At 56.0% G+C, this 18,863-nt stretch overlaps 1 protein-coding gene across 2 annotated transcripts; it reads right to left on the reverse strand.

Moving 5' to 3' along the window:
- Positions 1 to 77: 77 nt before the first annotated feature.
- Positions 78 to 18,567, reverse strand: LOC144717963 (solute carrier family 45 member 4-like). Of its 2 annotated transcripts, XM_078593812.1 has the most exons (10): positions 18,481 to 18,502; positions 15,979 to 16,111; positions 8,580 to 9,411; positions 6,665 to 6,853; positions 5,989 to 6,168; positions 4,699 to 5,719; positions 3,884 to 4,109; positions 2,714 to 2,813; positions 2,142 to 2,353; positions 78 to 1,808 (listed from the first exon to the last, which is right to left on the reverse strand). In XM_078593812.1, the coding sequence occupies exons 3-10, from the start codon at positions 9,049 to 9,051 to the stop codon at positions 1,356 to 1,358; spliced, it is 2,853 nt and encodes a 950-aa protein (XP_078449938.1). In that variant the 5' UTR covers positions 9,052 to 9,411; positions 15,979 to 16,111; positions 18,481 to 18,502; the 3' UTR covers positions 78 to 1,355. The 2 variants fall into 2 exon arrangements, with proteins under 2 accessions (XP_078449938.1, XP_078449937.1); XM_078593811.1 differs by lacking the exon at positions 15,979 to 16,111 and having other exon boundaries at positions 18,481 to 18,567.
- Positions 18,568 to 18,863: the final 296 nt, after the last annotated feature.

Here is an 18,863-nt window from a genome sequence, read left to right on the forward strand (position 1 = left end):
CCCACCTCACACCACACCCCCCGCTCTCGCACGACGCCGCCCTCTCTCCGCGTGACAAACGGAGGCACACGCGGAGCGATTGGCCCACGCTTTAATTGCACCGTGACCACAGCCACCCACGCGGACGTCCGGAAACGACGTCGGCTTCGGGCACCCCCGGTCAGAGTTCCACGGAATGACGCAGAGATTCGGTTTTCAAAAATCACGATCAAGAGTACAAATAAAATAAAAACAACACAGACCAGACGGGGCCTTCAACGGGGGAATGCTCGGCCCCCTCCGGAGGCTCGGGGCCTCGCAGAGGGGGGCCTCAGTAGGCCCCGGCACAACCATCGACTGACACGCGCACAAAGACAAAGCAGCCTTCACAGACTGTTGGGGCAAGTGCTGTTAGCGAATAGCACCTATTAAGGCCGGCACGGCACACGAGGGGTGAGTGGCCAACGCCACGCCCGGCCGCCTTTGTCTCCCCCAGTGGCGATGTTTACACACCGCACCAGGTACTCATTTGAGGCCGAGTCGGCTTAGGGGAAGCCCAGGACCAGTTCAGAGAATCGCCACTGGTGTTGGCCGTGAGCGGATGTCGAACTCTGGTCGCCGGATTCGTAGTGCAGAGCGCTAACCATTACACCGCCGCTCTCCCCACACACACATACACACACGTACACACACGTACAAAGATAAAAGTCCCCCTCTAGCCTCCACAGGCTGTTGGGGGCAAGTTCTGTTCATGACCTCCGATAAAAGGTGTATAGACACACACGGTTATCCACATACACACACACGTGTTAGGCATTAAACGAGCATCAAATCAGAAATTAAAATCGATACGACTAGCATCGTGAGAGACCCAAGGGGTCAATTATGCAATGTTGACGAAACTTACAGCATTATGCAAATTATACACCAGAGCTCCACGTCGGCGATAACGGTGCAAACCGAGGAGGGGACAGGCGTCTAAGGACACAAGCATGTACGACACGAGCGGGGCGGTAGAAACGAGAGCGGCTTCGATTGGAACCCCTTCACCCCCCAGTCAACCGTCACCCAGTGGCATGGGTCGCTCCTTCTCCTCTGCAGGCCGCCACAGTCTGGAAGTCACTCTCAACACCGTCACAGTCAAGCACTCACACTCTCACACTCTCTCTCACTCTCACACACACTCACACACACTCTTTCTCTCAATCTCACACAGACACACTCTCTCTCTCAATCTCACACAGACACACTCTCTCTCTCAATCTCACACACACACACACATACTCTCTCTCTCTCACACACACACACACACACTCTCACACTCTCACAGACACACACTCTTTCTCTCTCACACTCACACACTCGCACACACTATCTCACACACAAGTCTCCAGCTGCAGCGCCGCCGCCGATGCTGCCGTCGGCGCCACCGCCGCCTCCTCCTCCCCCCCCTTGCCAGGCTTGCGCCGCAGCTGCAGCGTGGCCGGCGCCCTCTCGCCCCGCTCTTCCTGCGCACGGCCGCCTCCCTCCCCTCCTCCCGTGCCGTCCTGGGCCCTCCCGTCCTTCCCCTCCTCCTTCCCCCCCTCCTTCCCTCCCCCCTCCTCCTCGTCGTCGTCGTCCGGGTAGATGAGGATGAAGGTGGCGGCGAGAAAGGCGAGGAATGCGGCGGCGGAGGCGACGACGGGCACGGAGCGCACCGTGTCGAACGCGTCGATCACCACGCTGATGCCGGCCGCCACCAGGATCTGGGAGATGTACACCTGGCACGACAGGATGGCGCAGTCGATGCCCAGCCCGCGCCGCGTGCCGCCGGGGCTGTGCCGTACGTACTGGGGGGGGGGGGGGCGGGCGGAGAGGTACGCAGAGGTAAATATATAGGGAGAGAGAGAGAAAGGACGTGTGCCAGGTCAGTGTGAATGGGAATCGAACGCGGGTCACCGCAGTGTGCTAACCACTGCGTCACACACACACACACAAAGACACACGCACGCACAATGCACAGAGACACAACGACACACGCGCGTGCTGTTGTGTCTCATTAGGGGGTCGAGGCATCATGTAGGAGTTAGACCGCAGCGTTGTTGTTGTTGTGGTGTTGTTGTTGTTGCAGCATTGTTGTTGCGGTGCTGTTGCAGGGGGGTGAGGGTGGGTGTTGCACGCACCTCATCGTCCTCGTGGTAGAAGCCCAGCATGGCGTAGGGGCAGTAGGAGAGCACCACGTAGAGCAGCCCCATGGTGCCGATCATCGTCATGGACACGGCCAGGTTGGGCACTGCGGCCATCACGGCCATGCCGAGCGAGAAGCCCAGCGTGCCGACGCTGTACAGCAGCTTGAGGCTCACGTCCCGGTGCACCGTGTATCGCTGCAGCAGGCCTGCACACACGCACGAGCGCACGGGTCACTCTCACAGACGGTAACCATGGAGACGGTAAAGGGAGGATACGGTGACCGTGGAGATGGTGGCCATGGAGACTGTAACGGAGGATACGGTCGCTCATTCCTCGGCCCTTGCACTGGGGCCCCCGCCCCCCACCATCTAATCCACTCTTATATTTGTTTCCGCTTTTTAAGTTCCGTGAGAGAGAGAGGACCTTGGAGCTCAGGCGCTTCTCTCTGTATGTAAATATAATCTGAGATAAGACGTGGCAACACACGCCAGAGGCGGCCGCCGGAAGTGGAGTCGCCGAGAGAAAGAGAGAGAGACAGAGCGACCGTGCGGGAGGGCGGCCTCACCGGAGAGCAGGGCGGCCGTGGCGGCGTAGATGACGAGGCCCCAGCAGCCGTACTGCACCCCCTTGTTGTAGTTCTCCAGCTCCGTCGAGTTGTGGGGGGCCTGCACCGACAAAGACCCCCACCCCCCACCCGCCGCGTAGCATTAACAGACTGTTGGGGTGCCACGGTGGATAGGAGATGTTCGCTACCTCGCCTGGTATGCAGGAGGTCATGGGTTCGATCCCCACCCTGACTCCTGCTGTATATTTGGAGTTTGCGTGTTCTCCCCGTGGTCGTGTGGATTTTTCTCCGGGTCCTCTGGTTTTTCTCCCCACATTTAGAATCAGCATCACGCGTTTAGAGTATCTGGGTGCTATACATTTTAACACGATAAGCCACTTCGTCTGGGCTATCATTTATGGGCAAGTCGCTTCTGAAAGAGAGTTATGAAGCTCAGTAGGCCTCACATGGTAAATAAAAATAATTGAGTTTAGCTGTTAGTTTGGGGCAAGCGCTGTTTCGGAGTAGCGCTGACGAAGGCCGGCACTGTGGCCCAAGAGGGCGGAGGGCTTCGTGGCCAGCGCCACGGCCCTCTGCGTCAACAGTGGCGATGTTTACACGCCACGCCGGCGGAGGCCAGTTCAGGTGGGAAGAGACCAGGATAAGAGTCTCATCTGCCAGTGACCTCGGGGTAAACCACAATTATGTGTTGATCTTTCCTAAACTTTGCACTCCTATCGTGATTTTGCATTGTTTGTTGATGTAACGTTCTGACTTGCCCTCTACTGGACATCTGTGAAAAACAAGAGCTTTATAGCTCATCAGATTCCTCCTGCAGTATAAATATTCCGATTCGGACAACGTGCAACACAAACACAGCACAGCAATCAAGCAAATAGAAATCGGTGCAACAATAACAACAAAAACTGCATCACGTGATAAATCGAAAACATCCGACAGAGGCACATCAAAGATAAGCATTACGTTCCTTGCCACGCGTACCGTGCGCGTGTGCGTCGCCATGCGTGCGTGGCACCTGGGTCTGCCCCGTGACCTCCTGCCAGCGGGCGTTCGACACTTCACGTGGCCTGAACATGCACATGGCCTGGCACAAGCGTCGTGGTGACGTCACCGCCACTTAGTGGCGAACGGCGGTTATTGTTGTTGTTGTGCGTGCATTGCCACACGTACCGTAGGCTCGCCTTGGAAGACCACCTGGCCCATGAAGTCGGTGTAGAAGACGGACATGGCGATGATGGACACCCAGGTGATGAGGTGGCACAGGCAGAGACGCAGGAGCTGCCGCGGCATCTTGAACATGGAGAGCCACAGCAGCCGCACGGACATCTCCATCTCCACCTCGTCGCTCGACTCGCTGCCCTCGCTCTCCTCCGTCGCGCTGCTCGCGTGCCGCAGCCTGGAACAGCGGTCACGGGGGGAGGTCGGAGTTCGGGGGAGGATCAGCGGGCAGGTGACGATGGGGGTCAGGTGACGATCGGGGGTCAGGTGACGATCGGGGGTCAGGTGACGACCGGGGGTCAGGTGAGGATCGAGGGTCAGGTGACGATGGGGGTCAGGTGACGATGGGGGTCAGGTGATGATGGGGGTCAGGTGACGATGGGGGTCAGGTGACGATCGAGGGGTCAGGTGACGATGTGTGCCATGCCAGCCTTCATAGGTGCTCGCTAACAGCACTTGTCTCAAAAACCTGTTGAGGTTACATGGGGGATTTTTGCCTTTGTGCTTGCAATGGGGATCAGGAGGGCACCGGGATCATCTGCACTCGTTAACCATTACGAGTTTGGACCCCAGGGTCAAACCAGCGGAGGGGAAACATTTTAATTAGGGCTGGAAATGTGGGAGATAATTGGGGATGCGTTTTTCACTTGGCTGGGCGGTGTGCGTGTTCACGGCGCGTGTTCACGGCGCGTGTTCACGGCGCGTGTTCACGGCGTTTGTTCACGGCGCGTGTTCACGGCGCTTGTTCACGGCGCTTGTGCAGTCACCTCGTGCGCTGCTGCATCCTCATGCGCTGGCGCCGCTGCAGCTCGTAGAGGTCGTTGAGGCTGCGCGACGCCTTGATGAGCAGGAAGGCGTTGGCGCGCCGGTGCCGGTAGCGGTGCGACCCCAGCCGCCCCGAGTAGGCGTAGAAGTCGTACGTCGCCTGCCGCTGGTAGAACTGCTGGTGCCGCCGGCGCATGGAGGCCGAGCGGGGCCTCAGCCCCACGCCGTGCTGCTGCTGCTGCTGGAGCCTTCCCTTCGCCTTGGTCCCATTGGCCAGGCGGCGCCCGTCCCCCGCTCCTCCTCCTCCATCCGCCGCGACCTCCGGGAGCTCGCCGCCGGCGCCCGCGTCGTCCAGCGGCGGCAGCAGGAACGGCGCGTCGCTCCCCCCCCGGTCTCTCGCGGTGCCGGCCAGGCTGTCGGCGCTGCGGGCGGCCTCGGCCGCGGCGTGCGTGGGCGTCATGAAGGGGCCGTCGAACTCGGAGGGCTCCATGCAGCCGAGGTAGAGCAGCTCGGAGCCCACGTCGCCCATGTGCAGCACCGAGTCGCTCTGCGATCGCAGCAGCTCGGCCTCGTGGACGTCGTCGTCGTCGTCGCGGCCCATGTACACCTCGTGGTTCGAGCGCACCTCGTCGGCGAACAGGCACGACAGCGCCTGCGAGCGCCCGCCGTCGCCCGCCTCGTCGTCCAGGTCGCGGTCGTCGAGGCCGCGCTCCGGGTCGCGCGACGACGACGACGCCGCGTCGGCGACGGCGGCGACGACGGCCGCCCCCTCCCCCTCTTCGAGGTTCGGCCGCGGCAAGGAGTTGGCGCGGGCCGAGTTGATGGCGCGCGACGAGCCCTCGTCGCCGACGGGCCCCGTGTACACCTCCTCGGGGATGCTGAAGAGGTGCAGCAGCAGCGAGGCGGTGAACACGAGCGACGTGAAGAAGAAGAGCACCTGCTGCTGCGAGCGGAAGGCGAGGCCCAGCGGCGTGTGCGTCCAGTCGATGCCACCCATCATGTAGCCCAGCGCGCCGCCCAGGCCTGTGGCGGGGCACACGCGCGGGGTCACCGTGGGGCCGGCTCCCTCTCTCCCTGCGAGCCCGTGGCTCTCCCTGTGGCTGATGGGATGTCATATTTTTTTTATTACGCGAAAGGCGAATTATCATCCGCTCATCAATAAAGTTTGGATTCAATAATGGCGGGTGGTGGGAGGGATGTTTGTCTCTGTGCCGTCGTCTCTGTGCCGTCGTCTCTGTGCAGTCGTCTCTGTGCAGTCGTCTCTGTGCAGTCGTCTCTGTGCGTGCGCATACTGCCGGCGAGCGAGTGGATGCTGAGCGCGCGGTCCTGCTCCTCCGTGTCGGCGTTGTCCAGGAGGTACGCGTGCACCGGGCCGTCCGCCGCGTCCGCACAGAAGTCCAGGAGCACCACCCCGAGCACCGTCACCACGATCCCCACGAGCTGCTCGCCCGGCACGTCGCCCACTGCCAGCCCTGCAACAGGCGTCACCGTAGCGGCGAGTCAGAAGCAATCATCACCACCAGGGGGTGGTATGTGTGTACGTGTGTGTGTGCGGGGAGCGGCAGTGTCGCGGTTGGCGCTACGCTGCACTACGAACCCGGCGACCCCAATTCGATTCCCGCTCACGGCCGCCAGCACCAGTGATAATTATCTTAACTGGTCCTGGGCCTCACCTAGGTCGACTCAGTCTCAAGTGAGTGCCTGGTACGGTGTGTAAATATCGCCACGAGGGACAGAAAGGTGGCTATGTGGGGGATCTTTGTCTGTGCGTGTGCAGTGCAGTGCCCGCGCGTGGAGGGCGGTGCGCGCGTGTGCGTGCGTAAAGCGTGGTGCGCGCGTGTGTGTGCAGGGCATGTGTGTGTGCAGGGCATGTGTGTGTGCAGGGCATGTGTGTGTGCGGGGCATGTGTGTGTGTGTGTGGAGCGTTGCCCGCGTGTGTGTGTAGGGTGGCGCGTGACGGGCGGGCACCGATGTTGGCGCCGTTGAGGAAGAGCATGATGCCGATGAGCGTGCCGATGCTGAGCACGAGGATGAACGGGCGGCGCCGGCCCCAGCGCAGGGTGCAGCGGTCGCTCGCCGAGCCGATGAGCGGCGTGAAGATGAGACCCAGCACGGGGCTGAGGAACCACGTGAGCGAGTAGTACTGCTCAGGCAGGCCTGCTCCAAACAAACACACACCAAAAGACAACGATCCCCCGTATAGCCTTGAACAGATTGTTGGGGCAGGTGCTGTTAGCGAGTATTATCTGTGAAGGCCGGCACAGCGCACGAAGGGGGTGGGTGGCCAGCACCATGCCCGACCGACTTCGTCTCCCCAGTGCTGATGTTTACACACCGTGACCTCGGGGAAGCCCAGGTCCGGTGCAGATATTCACCACTGATGAAGGCCGTGAGTGGGAATTGAGTCTCAGACCACCAGGTGCACAGAGCAGCACGCCAACCACGACACTACTGTTTCCAACCATAACGTTGCTCCAGTCTCGCACCTTGAGGCCACGTGAGGGCCCACTCACCATCATGAAGGTCCTTAATGATCGTGAGCAGCGGGTCAGGGACTCGGAAAGCATGAAGAACAACCCAGAGCCCAGACCTACTGATGGTATCATAGGCCTTGACCAGGTCAATAAAGCAGTGATGTAGGTCTTGTTGGAATTCCCTACACTTCTGGTGTAACAGACGGACAGAAAATATGGCATCTGTGCAGGACCGCCCTTTCCTGAAACCACAATAGGGCTCCGCAAGCCTCTCCTCAGCGTGGCTGGCAAGGCCATGTTGAATAATCCTTGCCAGGACCTTTCCCGGCACACTGAGGAGTGAGATGCCCCTGTAGTTGTTACAGTCTGTGCGGTCCCCTTTCTTAAAGAGGGGGACCACCAGCGCATCCTTCCAATCCTGCGGAACCCGTCCAGTGGTCCAGACTGTTGTTATGATGTCATGTAGGGCAGTCTGTGCACAAACGCCACCCTCCTTCAGCATTTTGCTTGGGACATCATCTTTGCCTGGTGCCTTTCCTGGTCTCAGGCTCTGGATCGCTTTCAGTACTTCCTCAACAGATGGCACCTCAGTCAACCACTCACAGGGGGTGACTTCTTCCAATATTTGAGGCACCGCAGCCTCAACATGGTCATCTCATCCCCACTTTGTCCCACGTTGTTTTCCAGGTTGAGGAATTTTCTCCTCCCCCAGAACCTCACAGAAATGCTCAGCAAATCTGCAAACCTGTTCCTGGGGGTCGGAGATTGGATCACCGTTGTTTCCCCTAATGATGGTAATAGGTGTGGCGCTGCAAGTTACTTTTTGATGGAATTAAAGAGCGATTTGTGATCGCGGGCCAATGATGCAGACTCCATTTCCTCATCAACCCATGACCACCAATCATCCTTGCAGCGCCACACGGCTCTCCGTACCTCCGAGCGAAGGCTGCGGTAAAAGCCTCCTCATTCTCTGACGTGGGATGCTGTAGACGATGAGAGTGGGCCTGTCGCTTTTTCTCAGCCAGCCTGAACACCTCCTGTCAGCCAGGGTCTCTGAGGAGGTCTGGACCGTGTATCCAAAGCAGCCATTGCAGCTGCATGAACCACAGTCCTAAACCTCGCCCATTTCCCCTCGACATCAGGGGAAGTGGGGGACGATGCCAACCCCAGCCGCAAGCTCACACGCACCCACATGCAGGTATGTAATGGCAAGGGGTGGTGGCTCAATCTGGTATGTGTTTGTATACATGCCAGTGTGTGTGTGTGCCAATGTGCCTTTGCCAATGTGTGTGTGTACGCCCCGCTATGCGTGTGTGTGCGTGTTGGCACACACATACATAGCGTGTAGCCCTAACAAGCTGTTGGGTCAAGTGTTGTTAGCACACGCGCGCACACACACACACACGCACCGATGGTGAGCAGCACGGGCGTGACGAGCGCAGTGTCCACCGCGTAGCAGAACTCCCGTCCGAAGGTGATGGCGCCGTTCATCACCCACTGGCGCAGGGGCAGCTCCTCCACCGAGCTGTCCCCGTCGCTCTCAGACTCGTCCCCGTCGCCGCCGGACACGGCGGCCACGCCGCTGCCGCTCTCCTTGCCGGGCCACGGCTCCACCGCTTTCCCCGCCTCGTCCCCACCACCACCACCATCACCACCTCCTCCTCCTCTTCTTCCCAACAACGCCGTCGTCGCGTCTCCTTCAGACGGCGAGCGGGCGGCGCCGTCCTGCACGCGACCGTTGCCTCTGGCTTCATCATCACCGCCGCCGCCGCCGCCGCCGTGGTTGTTGTTGTTGCGGCCGTTGCGGTTAACGCTCGCGGGCGGCTCCGGGTTGCGCCGATGCTTGCGGCTGGACGCCCCGTCAAGGAGGGCTTCTTCCATCTTGTCGCCCCCCCCCCCTCTGGCCCCCCCTTCCACCAAACTCCGCTTTACTCGCGCTTCCTTCCAAGCAAACCCGGCGGATACCTCGGCCGCTCGCCCTAGCGACGTAAGATTCTCGCTCTCGACGAACGAGCGTTTTAAAAAGAATGCTAAGCTTGGCTTGGTGCGGAAGCTTAAAGGCTTAACTCGAATTAAAATTACTTCTCTTAGTGTTTATTAAAAATCCATATACATAACCATTCAGTCAATTCCAGTATGAGGATCTTGTTGGAGGCGATGTCGGGCTGGTTGCTGAACTTGGCGCAGGAAGGCACGGGGAGCGGCACAAGCTTGACTCGCCCCATCGAGGGAGCCTGGCTTCTGCAGGCCCGGCATGCAGTGCCACACGCAGCATCGCACACGCGGAGAAACACGCGCACAGCGTCACGCACACACAGAGACACGTGCGGAGACACAGGCACAGCGTCACACACGCGGAGACACGCACACAGCGTCACGCGCGTAAGGGCCACGCGCGCGCAGAGACACACGCAGAGACACGCGCACACAGAGACACGTGCGGAGACAAGAGCATAGACACGTGCACAGCGTCGCACACACAGACGCGCAGAGACACGCACACCATGTCACGCGCAGAGAGACACGCACAGAGACACGCGTGCACAGCGTCACACGCATACAGAAACATGCATAGTGTCACGCACACACAGACACGCGCAGCACCGCACACGCCGACACACGCTGGCACAGCGTCAAACACAAGCAACAAGACAAAGCATCACAGAGGTGCAATGAGAGCAACACACTGAGAGACACCCGGCATCATCATCGCACACAGGCGTCACGCACGGCTCACGGATCAAGGAGCGCGGCGCACAGCCGGAAACGCCATTTCTCACGGGTGACGGGAAGACACACAAACACAGGACTGCCTCCCGAGAGACCCCGAGAGCCTCGCTGTACACAAGTCGTTACACAACACTCGCGGGGAGCCACAGGCAGACTTGGCACTCCCACGCGCACGGCCTCACCTACACGTACACACAACACACACACACCAACACACCTACACGTACACACACGTAGCCTCATACTTGCACAAAGGCAAAGATCCCCTTCCAATGCTCACCAATGAGCCCACCCATATCTCACCAATGAGCTCAACCATCAACGTTTAAGGCCGAGTCGACCTAGGAGAGCATCAGGAAGCAGCTATGAGATCCCTCACTGCTGACATTAGCCACAGCAGGGAATTGAACTCGGGTGCGCCGGCGTTTAAACGCAGTTTGTTAAGCAAAGTGCCACCGCTCCCCATAACACATGCATCCACACACACACGCACACCTCGCACACTACCCACACCTAAAAAAATACAAAGATCCCCCGTATAGCCTTAACAAACTGTTGGGGCAAGTGCTGTTAGAAAGCACCTATGAAGGCCGGCACGGTACACGAGGGAGTGGGCGGCCAACATCACGCCCGGCCGCTTGTCTCCCTAGCGGTGATCTTTACACACCGCACCAGGTACTCATTTGAGGCCGAGTCGACCTAGGGGAGGCCCAAGACCGGTTCAGATATTCGACACTGGTGTTTGTCGTGAGCGGAAATCGAACTCTGGTCGCTGGATTTGTAGCAGTGCGCCAACCACTGTGCCACCGCTCCCCACACACACACCAACACACACACACCAACACACACACACCAACACACACACACACACCAACACACACACACCAACACACTAACACACCAACACACACCCACACAGTTGTACTCATTGGGGTGCCTTGCACCATCACCTGGACCCTGCTAAGGAAAAGCGGCAGCTTTAATGCGATGGGATCGATAGCCGGGGACTGTGCGTTCACATGTATCTGCTCTAGAGCAAGAGCAAGCATTCTGGCGTGGCGGTCATGAGCAGCAGACTTTGGAAGCAATAAAACGCCAAGTGCTGGTCCGTGTGTGAACATGTTTACGTAAGTGTACATGTACGTGCGTGTGTGCGTGCGTGCGTGCGTGCGTGTGTGCGTGCGTGCGTGCGTGCGTGTGTGCGTGTGTGTTCGTGCAGCGGTTACTACGCGGTGCTATGAATCCGGCGACCCGATTTAGATTCCTGCTCACGGCAACACCAGTGATGGTTATCTGAACGGGTCCAAGGTCTCCCCTAGGTCGATTCAGCCTCAAATGAGCACCCGGTGCAGTGTGCAAACATCTCTTCTAGTGAGACAAATGTGGCCGGGCGTGGCGCTGGCTAACAACACTTGCCTCAGCAGCCTCTTCAAGCTCCAAGGGGGATCTGTCTTTGTGTGTGTGCATGCCTCGAGGAGCAGCGATGTGGGAAGAGGCATTCATGCCTGAAGCTAACAAACATGGCCGCTTGCCAATACAAAAAATATAGATTTACATCCACCACTCACTCCGTGGCCTCTTTAGACCAGCAATATTTATTTATTTATTTACGATCCTTGTTTACCGAGGAAAGCCTCACCGAGTCTCAAGACTCTTTTTCAAGAGAGTCCTGCCAGGATTTCAAAGCGGCAGGGGGGTGATATTGGTGTTGCTGCTGCTGCCGCAGCTGTGTGTAGTATCAATTTAAAAAACAAATCAGCATTGTGATATTTGCCCAGAAACATTTCGTGGTGTTTTGTTCGTTGTTTAGCCATGATTTCCAGCAGCATTTGGTACAGCACGGTGGAACGGTGGCACGCAGGTTAGCGCACTGCGCCATGAACCCCGAGTCCCGCGTTCGATTCCTGGCCACGTCGAACGCCAATGGCACCGAGTGATATCTGAACCGGGACTGGCGCCTCTCCTCCTCCCCCCCTTCCACAAACTTAAACTAACGCTAAACTATTTTTTATTCTACCAGGTAAGGCCCACTGAGCTATGAAGCTCTATTTCAGAACCGACCGACCTGGCCACAAATGATAGCTCAACGAAGTCGCTTATCACGTGGACATTTATAGCAGCCCAATTCTCTAACAGCACGTTTCTAAACTTTCACTGACCAGCGTAGTGACGTATGGTCAAACAACCTCCTTCACTGCATGGAGATTTCTTTCACCAACGCTGTGCAGAGGTCCATGGCTTGAATCCAGCGGCCAGCCACCCTGGTTAAGGCCGCAGGTGTAATGACCACAAAAGTAGCTCGTGTAGTCTGCTTCAAGTGCCCGTTAAAGATCCGTGAGGTCATCCGTGAGGGTCGGCCCCATCGTGTGCCAGCGTCACGGTCCGATTTAGCCAAATAAAAAAAATTACTCACAAATTGCCTTACTTGGAATCTGCACAACGATCGTCACCCCCTCCCTCCTACTCTGAAAAACTTTGCCAGGGCCCTTCTGAAAAAGCTTCACGAGATTCAAACAAGCATCATGTTGATGAACAAAAAATATTATAATGCGTGAGGCACATGGATTACTGTTTCAACCAGTTGTCTTTCCCGCGGTTACCCTAGTGGCGATGTGTACACACCACAAGATATACAGTGCATGTATTTTAACTGCCATGCGATTATCCCTGCCGCCGAGATGCATGCTTATGGGGTGCAGAGTTACTGCACATTCTGTTGCACAACCCAGCGGAACATTCCAGAGCTGCTCACCACACACTTACATAACAAAGCCATCGCCCAGGTCTCAAACCCTAAAAAACACACAAACACCACCTTCCGCTGGCATTGGACACGATCCCAAAACTGCGGGCCCCAGGCAGGCCTCCTCCCTTCCCCAAACCTGACGCACACAAAGAAAATGATTCACAAGGAAGTGACCGTGAGGACTCGGGTGTTAAAGCGCCGCTGACAAGCCAGGTTTTTTGAGGCCAGGCCCTCGACCGCCCGTGATTTAAACGGTGCGCTCAAGTGTGGCGGTGCTTTTTTGATGGTCAGCGCGGCCGACAGCGAGTTACATTATTTAGTATCGATGGGACCATTTTTTTCCCGGTATCAAAATGATGAAAAAATAATAGGCTTTAGCCTTTCCGGCAACAATACAGGAGGCGTTAAGATGTTTAAACAGCAAAGAGACGCCCATCGCCTTGTTTTGGTGTTCTCTAGTCGAGCACCGGTGATACACAACCATCAAGGAGGCCGTCGTCTCTGGTGCAGGCCAAATCGGTATGAAAGACAATGCACGCAGTATCATCGAAGCGTGTTTTTGTTTGGTTGTTTTACCACAAGCGTGTGTGGTTAACGCAGATTTGATGCACTTACAATAGGTGTCTCTTTGATTTTTGAACATCTTAAGAGATGTGTTATTGCCAGAAAGGGTAAAGCCTATTCTACATTATTTCGTGTTATTATTGGTATTATTAATACTAAGCTATTTAACTCCGGGAAGCCTCACTGAGTCTCAAGACTCGTTTTCAAGAGGGTCGTGCCATATGTTTGCAGTAGGGGGCGATGTTGCTGTTGAGATCCAAAAGTCTTAGTATCGGGATGCTTGGTTCGTACCGGTTGCAGTGTGCGTACTTTTTGTTCGCGATGGCAAAAAACTGGAGAATTCGGGAGAGCAGGGTGAGAACAAAAAACAACTCCACACACTCACTCCATCATACTGACAAGACAAAGATTCCCCGGATAGCCTGGAGCAGACTGTTGGGGCAAGTGCTGTTCGTGATCACCTAAGAAGGCTGGCATGGTACACGAGGGGGTGGGTGGTCAGCACGACACCTGACCGCCCCTCGTCTCCCTAGTGGCAATGTTTACACATTGCACGAGGTAGTTATTTGAGGCCGAGTCAACCTTGGGGAGGCCCACGACCGGGTCAGATGATCGTCACTGGTGTTGGCCGTGAGCGGTAATCGAACTCGGGTCGCCGGGTTCATAGCGCAGCGCGCTAACCGCTGCACCGTCGCTCCCCTTATCCCACACTGGCTCTCACTCACACATACAATCTCTACACAGAGAAGCCATGACTACAAAGAAAGCCACACTTTGTTGACACTGATCTGTGTGTGTGGTTAAACCGGGTTCTCAAGTGCAGTGAGTTCATGGTCAACCCAGGTCACCAGTGAATTACACAGAGACCCGTGGGGTCACACAGAGACCCGTGGGGTCACACAGAGACCCGTGGGGTCACACAGACACCCAGGGGGTCACACAGACACCCGTGGGGTCACACAGAGACCCGTGGACACAGAGACTAACACAGAGACCCATAGACCCACACAGAGACCCATAGACCCACACAGAGACCCATAGACCCACACAGAGACCCATAGACCCACACAGAGACCCATAGACCCACACAGAGACCCATAGACCCACACAGAGACCCATAGACTCACACAGAGACCCATAGACCCACACAGAGACCCATAGACCCACACAGAGACCCATAGACCCACACAGAGACCCATAGACCCACACAGAGACCCATAGACCCACACAGAGACCCATAGACTCACACAGAGACCCATAGAACCACACAGAGACCCATAGACCCACACAGAGACCCATAGACCCACACAGAGACCCATAGACCCACACAGAGACCCATAGACTCACACAGAGACCAATAGACTCACATAGAGACCCATAGACTCACACAGAGACCCGGTGGATCACACAGAGACCTGAATACAGTAATGATTTAGACTGGGCTGTAATTAAACCGGGTTTTCAAGTATAGCGAGTCGATGGTGCTAGCCCAGTCACAAATGATTGCACGCAAAAAAAACACCATCAACTTAGATTCGGCGTTTTACTTCCTGTGGCTCAATTCTGGCTTTACAGTTCTGAGAACGAAAACAGTTTTCAGTTTGACTGTCACGCTTCGAACATCTCAAGGAGCAGATAACAGGCGATGCAGCCTCGCTACGAGCGGCGAATAAGCCGCATTGCCCGAAACGTCGCCTATTACAGTCATATACCTTTTATTTTTAAGGTCCCAAGCAGTGTTGCTATTGACGAGGGTGTCGAGGTGTAGTTAATTGTCCTTAGCGTACCACTGCCAAAGCTGTTAATAACGTATTAATAACCTACTACAGGACTTACTACACTTGTGTATGCAGGAAAGCCTTGCCGAGTCACAGGAGGACCCCGACAAATTTTGATGATGATGATGATGCTCCCATGTGTCATTCCGATTGAGTCATCTGCAGGTAATTATATTTCAGCAACGGGGTGTTTGGTTAATGCCAGTTAAATTATGTGTTTTTGCAATGGAGCTGAGAGGAAGTGTGGAAAGAGGGGGAAGCCGGGAGTTAGGGTAGGATTTTTGGAGTGAGGACATGGGTGGGATATGGCGAGTGGGGAATTAAGAGCTGGGACCTGGGATTGCAATCTGAGAGTGGAGAGTTCGGATGGGGCAGCTGTGAGGGGAGAGTGGGACTCTGGGATTCGGGGAGATTAAACTCTTTACCCGTGGCACGCCCCGGGGGAAGGGAAGTTCGTGAAATTGGGAAGAGCGAAGAGAAAGATTGGGAATTCTGAGAAGGATGGAAAGAAAACTGAGAAGCGGCAGCCACGGGCCAGGAGAGGTCAGGGGACGACACATCAGTGCTGCTGTACGACGCGGCGTCTGTTTTCCCAGGGGGCGGCGGGCAGAGGGGATGGGTCCTAAGTGGGGGCGGGACACACAGACGTCACGTGATTTAGATGCGTGGATGCGAGGGGGGAAAGTGGGAGCAGAAGCTAAACAAATGGAAATTTCTTCACCCAGGAAAACCTCACCATCTCAAAGAGTTTTGATCAGGAGGGCCCTGCAACTCCAGTGGGATGTCTGACCACGTCCACGTTTGCCGAACTTCACGTGGAAAGACAATCGGTTAACCCAGACAAAAAAACACCCCATGGACACTGGAGGAAAACACTCAACCCTGCACCCAAATTCATAAATCCACTTATGCTAACCCTCTCTTGACCACCTTTCATCCCAAGCCTACAACACCCGGTATTCCTAGACAACCTCCCCTCCACGTACTAACCGGGCATAGTCCTGCTTAGCTTCCGAGATCTGATGAGACCAGGCACCTCTCCGACTGATCCCAGGACAACTCCACGGAGCTGCTGCCCACCAGCTCCTATGGCTGGCAAGCCCGACGGTACAGGTGACTGGCCCTGAACAGGGACACTTTATTGAGCTGAACAGACACGACTAGGCACATGGTGGCGAGCTGTTGGTGACAGCAAGGACCTCCATACACCCCAATGGGCTCACCCACTCACCAATGGGCTCACCTATACACACCAATAGGCCCACCCATACACGCCAATGGGCTCACCTATACACACCAAGACTCACCCATACACGCCAATGGGCTCACCCATACACACCAAGACTCACCCATACACACCAAGACTCACCCATACACACCAAGACTCAACCCATACACACCAAGACTCACCCATACACACCAAGACTCACCCATACACACCAATGGGCTCACCCATACACACCAAGACTCACCAATGGGCTCACCCATACACACCAATGGGCTCACCCATACACACCAATGGGCTCACCCATACACACCAAGACTCACCCATACACACCAAGACTCACCCATACACACCAAGACTCACCAATAGGCTCACCCACTCACCAATAGGCTCACCCATACACACCAAGACTCACCCATACACACCAAGACTCACCCATACACATCAAGACTCACCAATAGGCTCACCCACTCACCAATAGGCTCACCCATACACACCAATGGGCTCACCCATACACACCAATGGGCTCACCCATACACACCAATGGGCTCACCCATAGGATCACCCACTCACCAATGGGCTTCACCCATACACACCAATGGGCTCACCCATACACACCAAGACTCACCCATACACACCAAGACTCACCCATACACACCAAGACTCACCAATAGGCTCACCCACTCACCAATAGGCTCACCCACTCACCAATGGGCTCACCCACACACACCAAGACTCACCCATACACACCAAGACTCACCAATAGGATCACCCATACACACCAATAGGCTCACCCATACACACCAAGACTCACCCATACACACCAAGACTCACCAATAGGCTCACCCACTCACCAATAGGCTCACCCACTCACCAATGGGCTCACCCATACACACCAATGGGCTCACCCATACACACCAATGGGCTCACCCATACACACCAATGGGCTCACCCATACACACCAAGACTCACCAATAGGCTCACCCACTCATCAATAGGCTCACCCATACACACCAATGGGCTCATCCATACACACCAAGACTCACCAATAGGATCACCCACTCACCAATGAGCTCACCCATACACACCAAGACTCACCAATGAGCTCATCCACACTGACCAATGCACCTCTGCATACTGCAGTGTGTACTGTAGTGAGTAATGTATGCAGCGTGTAGTCTCATGTGTACCGTGTGTAGCACATACTCTGTGTCTAGTTCGTGTAGATGCAGTACGTTGTTTATAGCGTAAACTGTAGGCAGCGTATACTGTACACAGTGTGTACTGTACCACGTATATACTGTACTCAGTGTGTACTGTATCTCGTATATACTGTACTCAGTGTGTACTGTATTCCGTATATACTGTACTCAGTGTGTACTGTATTCCGTATATACTGTACTCAGTGTGTACTGTATGACATGTATACTGTACTCAGTATATACTGTACCCCGTCTGTACTGTACCCCTGTATACTGTACGCGATGAACACGACTGTAGCGTGCACTGCACTGTACACTATATTATACTGTACACCGTACCTTGTCTACCATATATTAACTGAACAATATAGTTGTTTATATATATTGAGTGTATACTGCCGTGTGTACGATATCTACTGTGTATACAGCAACACAGTATATTGTATAGGGTGTATGACGCAGTAAACGCAACGTATAACACACAAGAGTGTGCGCCATGTGTAGCGTATGTTGTATCATACCCGACACTGCACGCCGTGTACACGGCGTGTGTACTCTCTGTGGCGTACACACGATGTGTGTGCTGCATGTGTAGTGTGAGTATTGTGAGCGGTGGTTGTACAGCGTTGTGTGTAGTCAATGTAACGCGATTACTGCACACAAAGCGTGCACACTGCGAAACGTGAATATACTGCGTGTGTGTGTGGTGGTGTGTGTGTGGTGGTGTGTGTGGTGTATGTGTGTGTGGTGTGTGTGGTGTGCGTGTGGTGTGTCCCCTGTACACGTGCGGTGTGGCACGTGTAAACACGTGACACACCGCACGTGTACACGTGACACACCGCACGTGCAGTGTGTCTGTGTACACGTGCGGTGTGTCCCGTGCAGTGTGCCCGTGTACACGTGTAGTCGTACACGTGCAGTGTGTCTGTGTACACGTGCAGTGTGTACACTTGAGGGTCTGTGTACGTGTGTCTGTGTACACGTGCAGTGTGTACACGTGAGGGTCTGTGTACACGTGCCCCGTGTACATGTGTCTGTGTGTACACGTGTGAGTGTGGCACTTACCGCATGCGGCCTCCCGTGTCCTCTGGTCGCCTGGCTCTGGGCAGCGAGTCGAGGGGGGGCCCCGCTCCGGGGTCTCTTACGGGGTGGGGGGGGGAGGGCCCAGAGACAACGGGGGGGGCGGGGAGCCACGGGGGGGCGGGGCTTATGGTGGGGGGGCGGGGCTGGTGGGGGGGGCGGGGCCGGAAACAACGTCACGGGGCCCGCCCTCACGGCTCCGCACAACAACAGCAGCAGCGGGGGGTGGGGCCCTCCTCGGCATTCCCCCCGTTAGACGGGATACAGAGACCATAGACTCACACAGAGACCCATAGACTCACACAGAGACCCATAGACCCACACAGAGACCCATAGACCCACACAGAGACCCATATACTCACACAGAG

This window comes from Lampetra planeri, chromosome 4, assembly GCF_965212315.1.
Source record: "Lampetra planeri chromosome 4, kcLamPlan1.2.h2, whole genome shotgun sequence".
NCBI lineage: Eukaryota > Metazoa > Chordata > Hyperoartia > Petromyzontiformes > Petromyzontidae > Lampetra > Lampetra planeri.

Bases quoted from the DNA above. Each gene is read 5' to 3' on its own strand.
- LOC144717963 (XM_078593811.1), bottom strand. From the start codon at position 9,051: ATGGAAGAAGCCCTCCTTGACGGGGCGTCCAGCCGCAAGCATCGGCGC. The intron at 6,169-6,664 runs GTGCCCGCCCGT...CGCCTGTTGCAG, and splicing joins CCTCAACGGCGCCAACATCG to GGCTGGCAGTGGGCGACGTG. The intron at 1,809-2,141 runs GTGCGTGCAACA...CCCCCCCCCCAG, and splicing joins TCTACCACGAGGACGATGAG to TACGTACGGCACAGCCCCGG.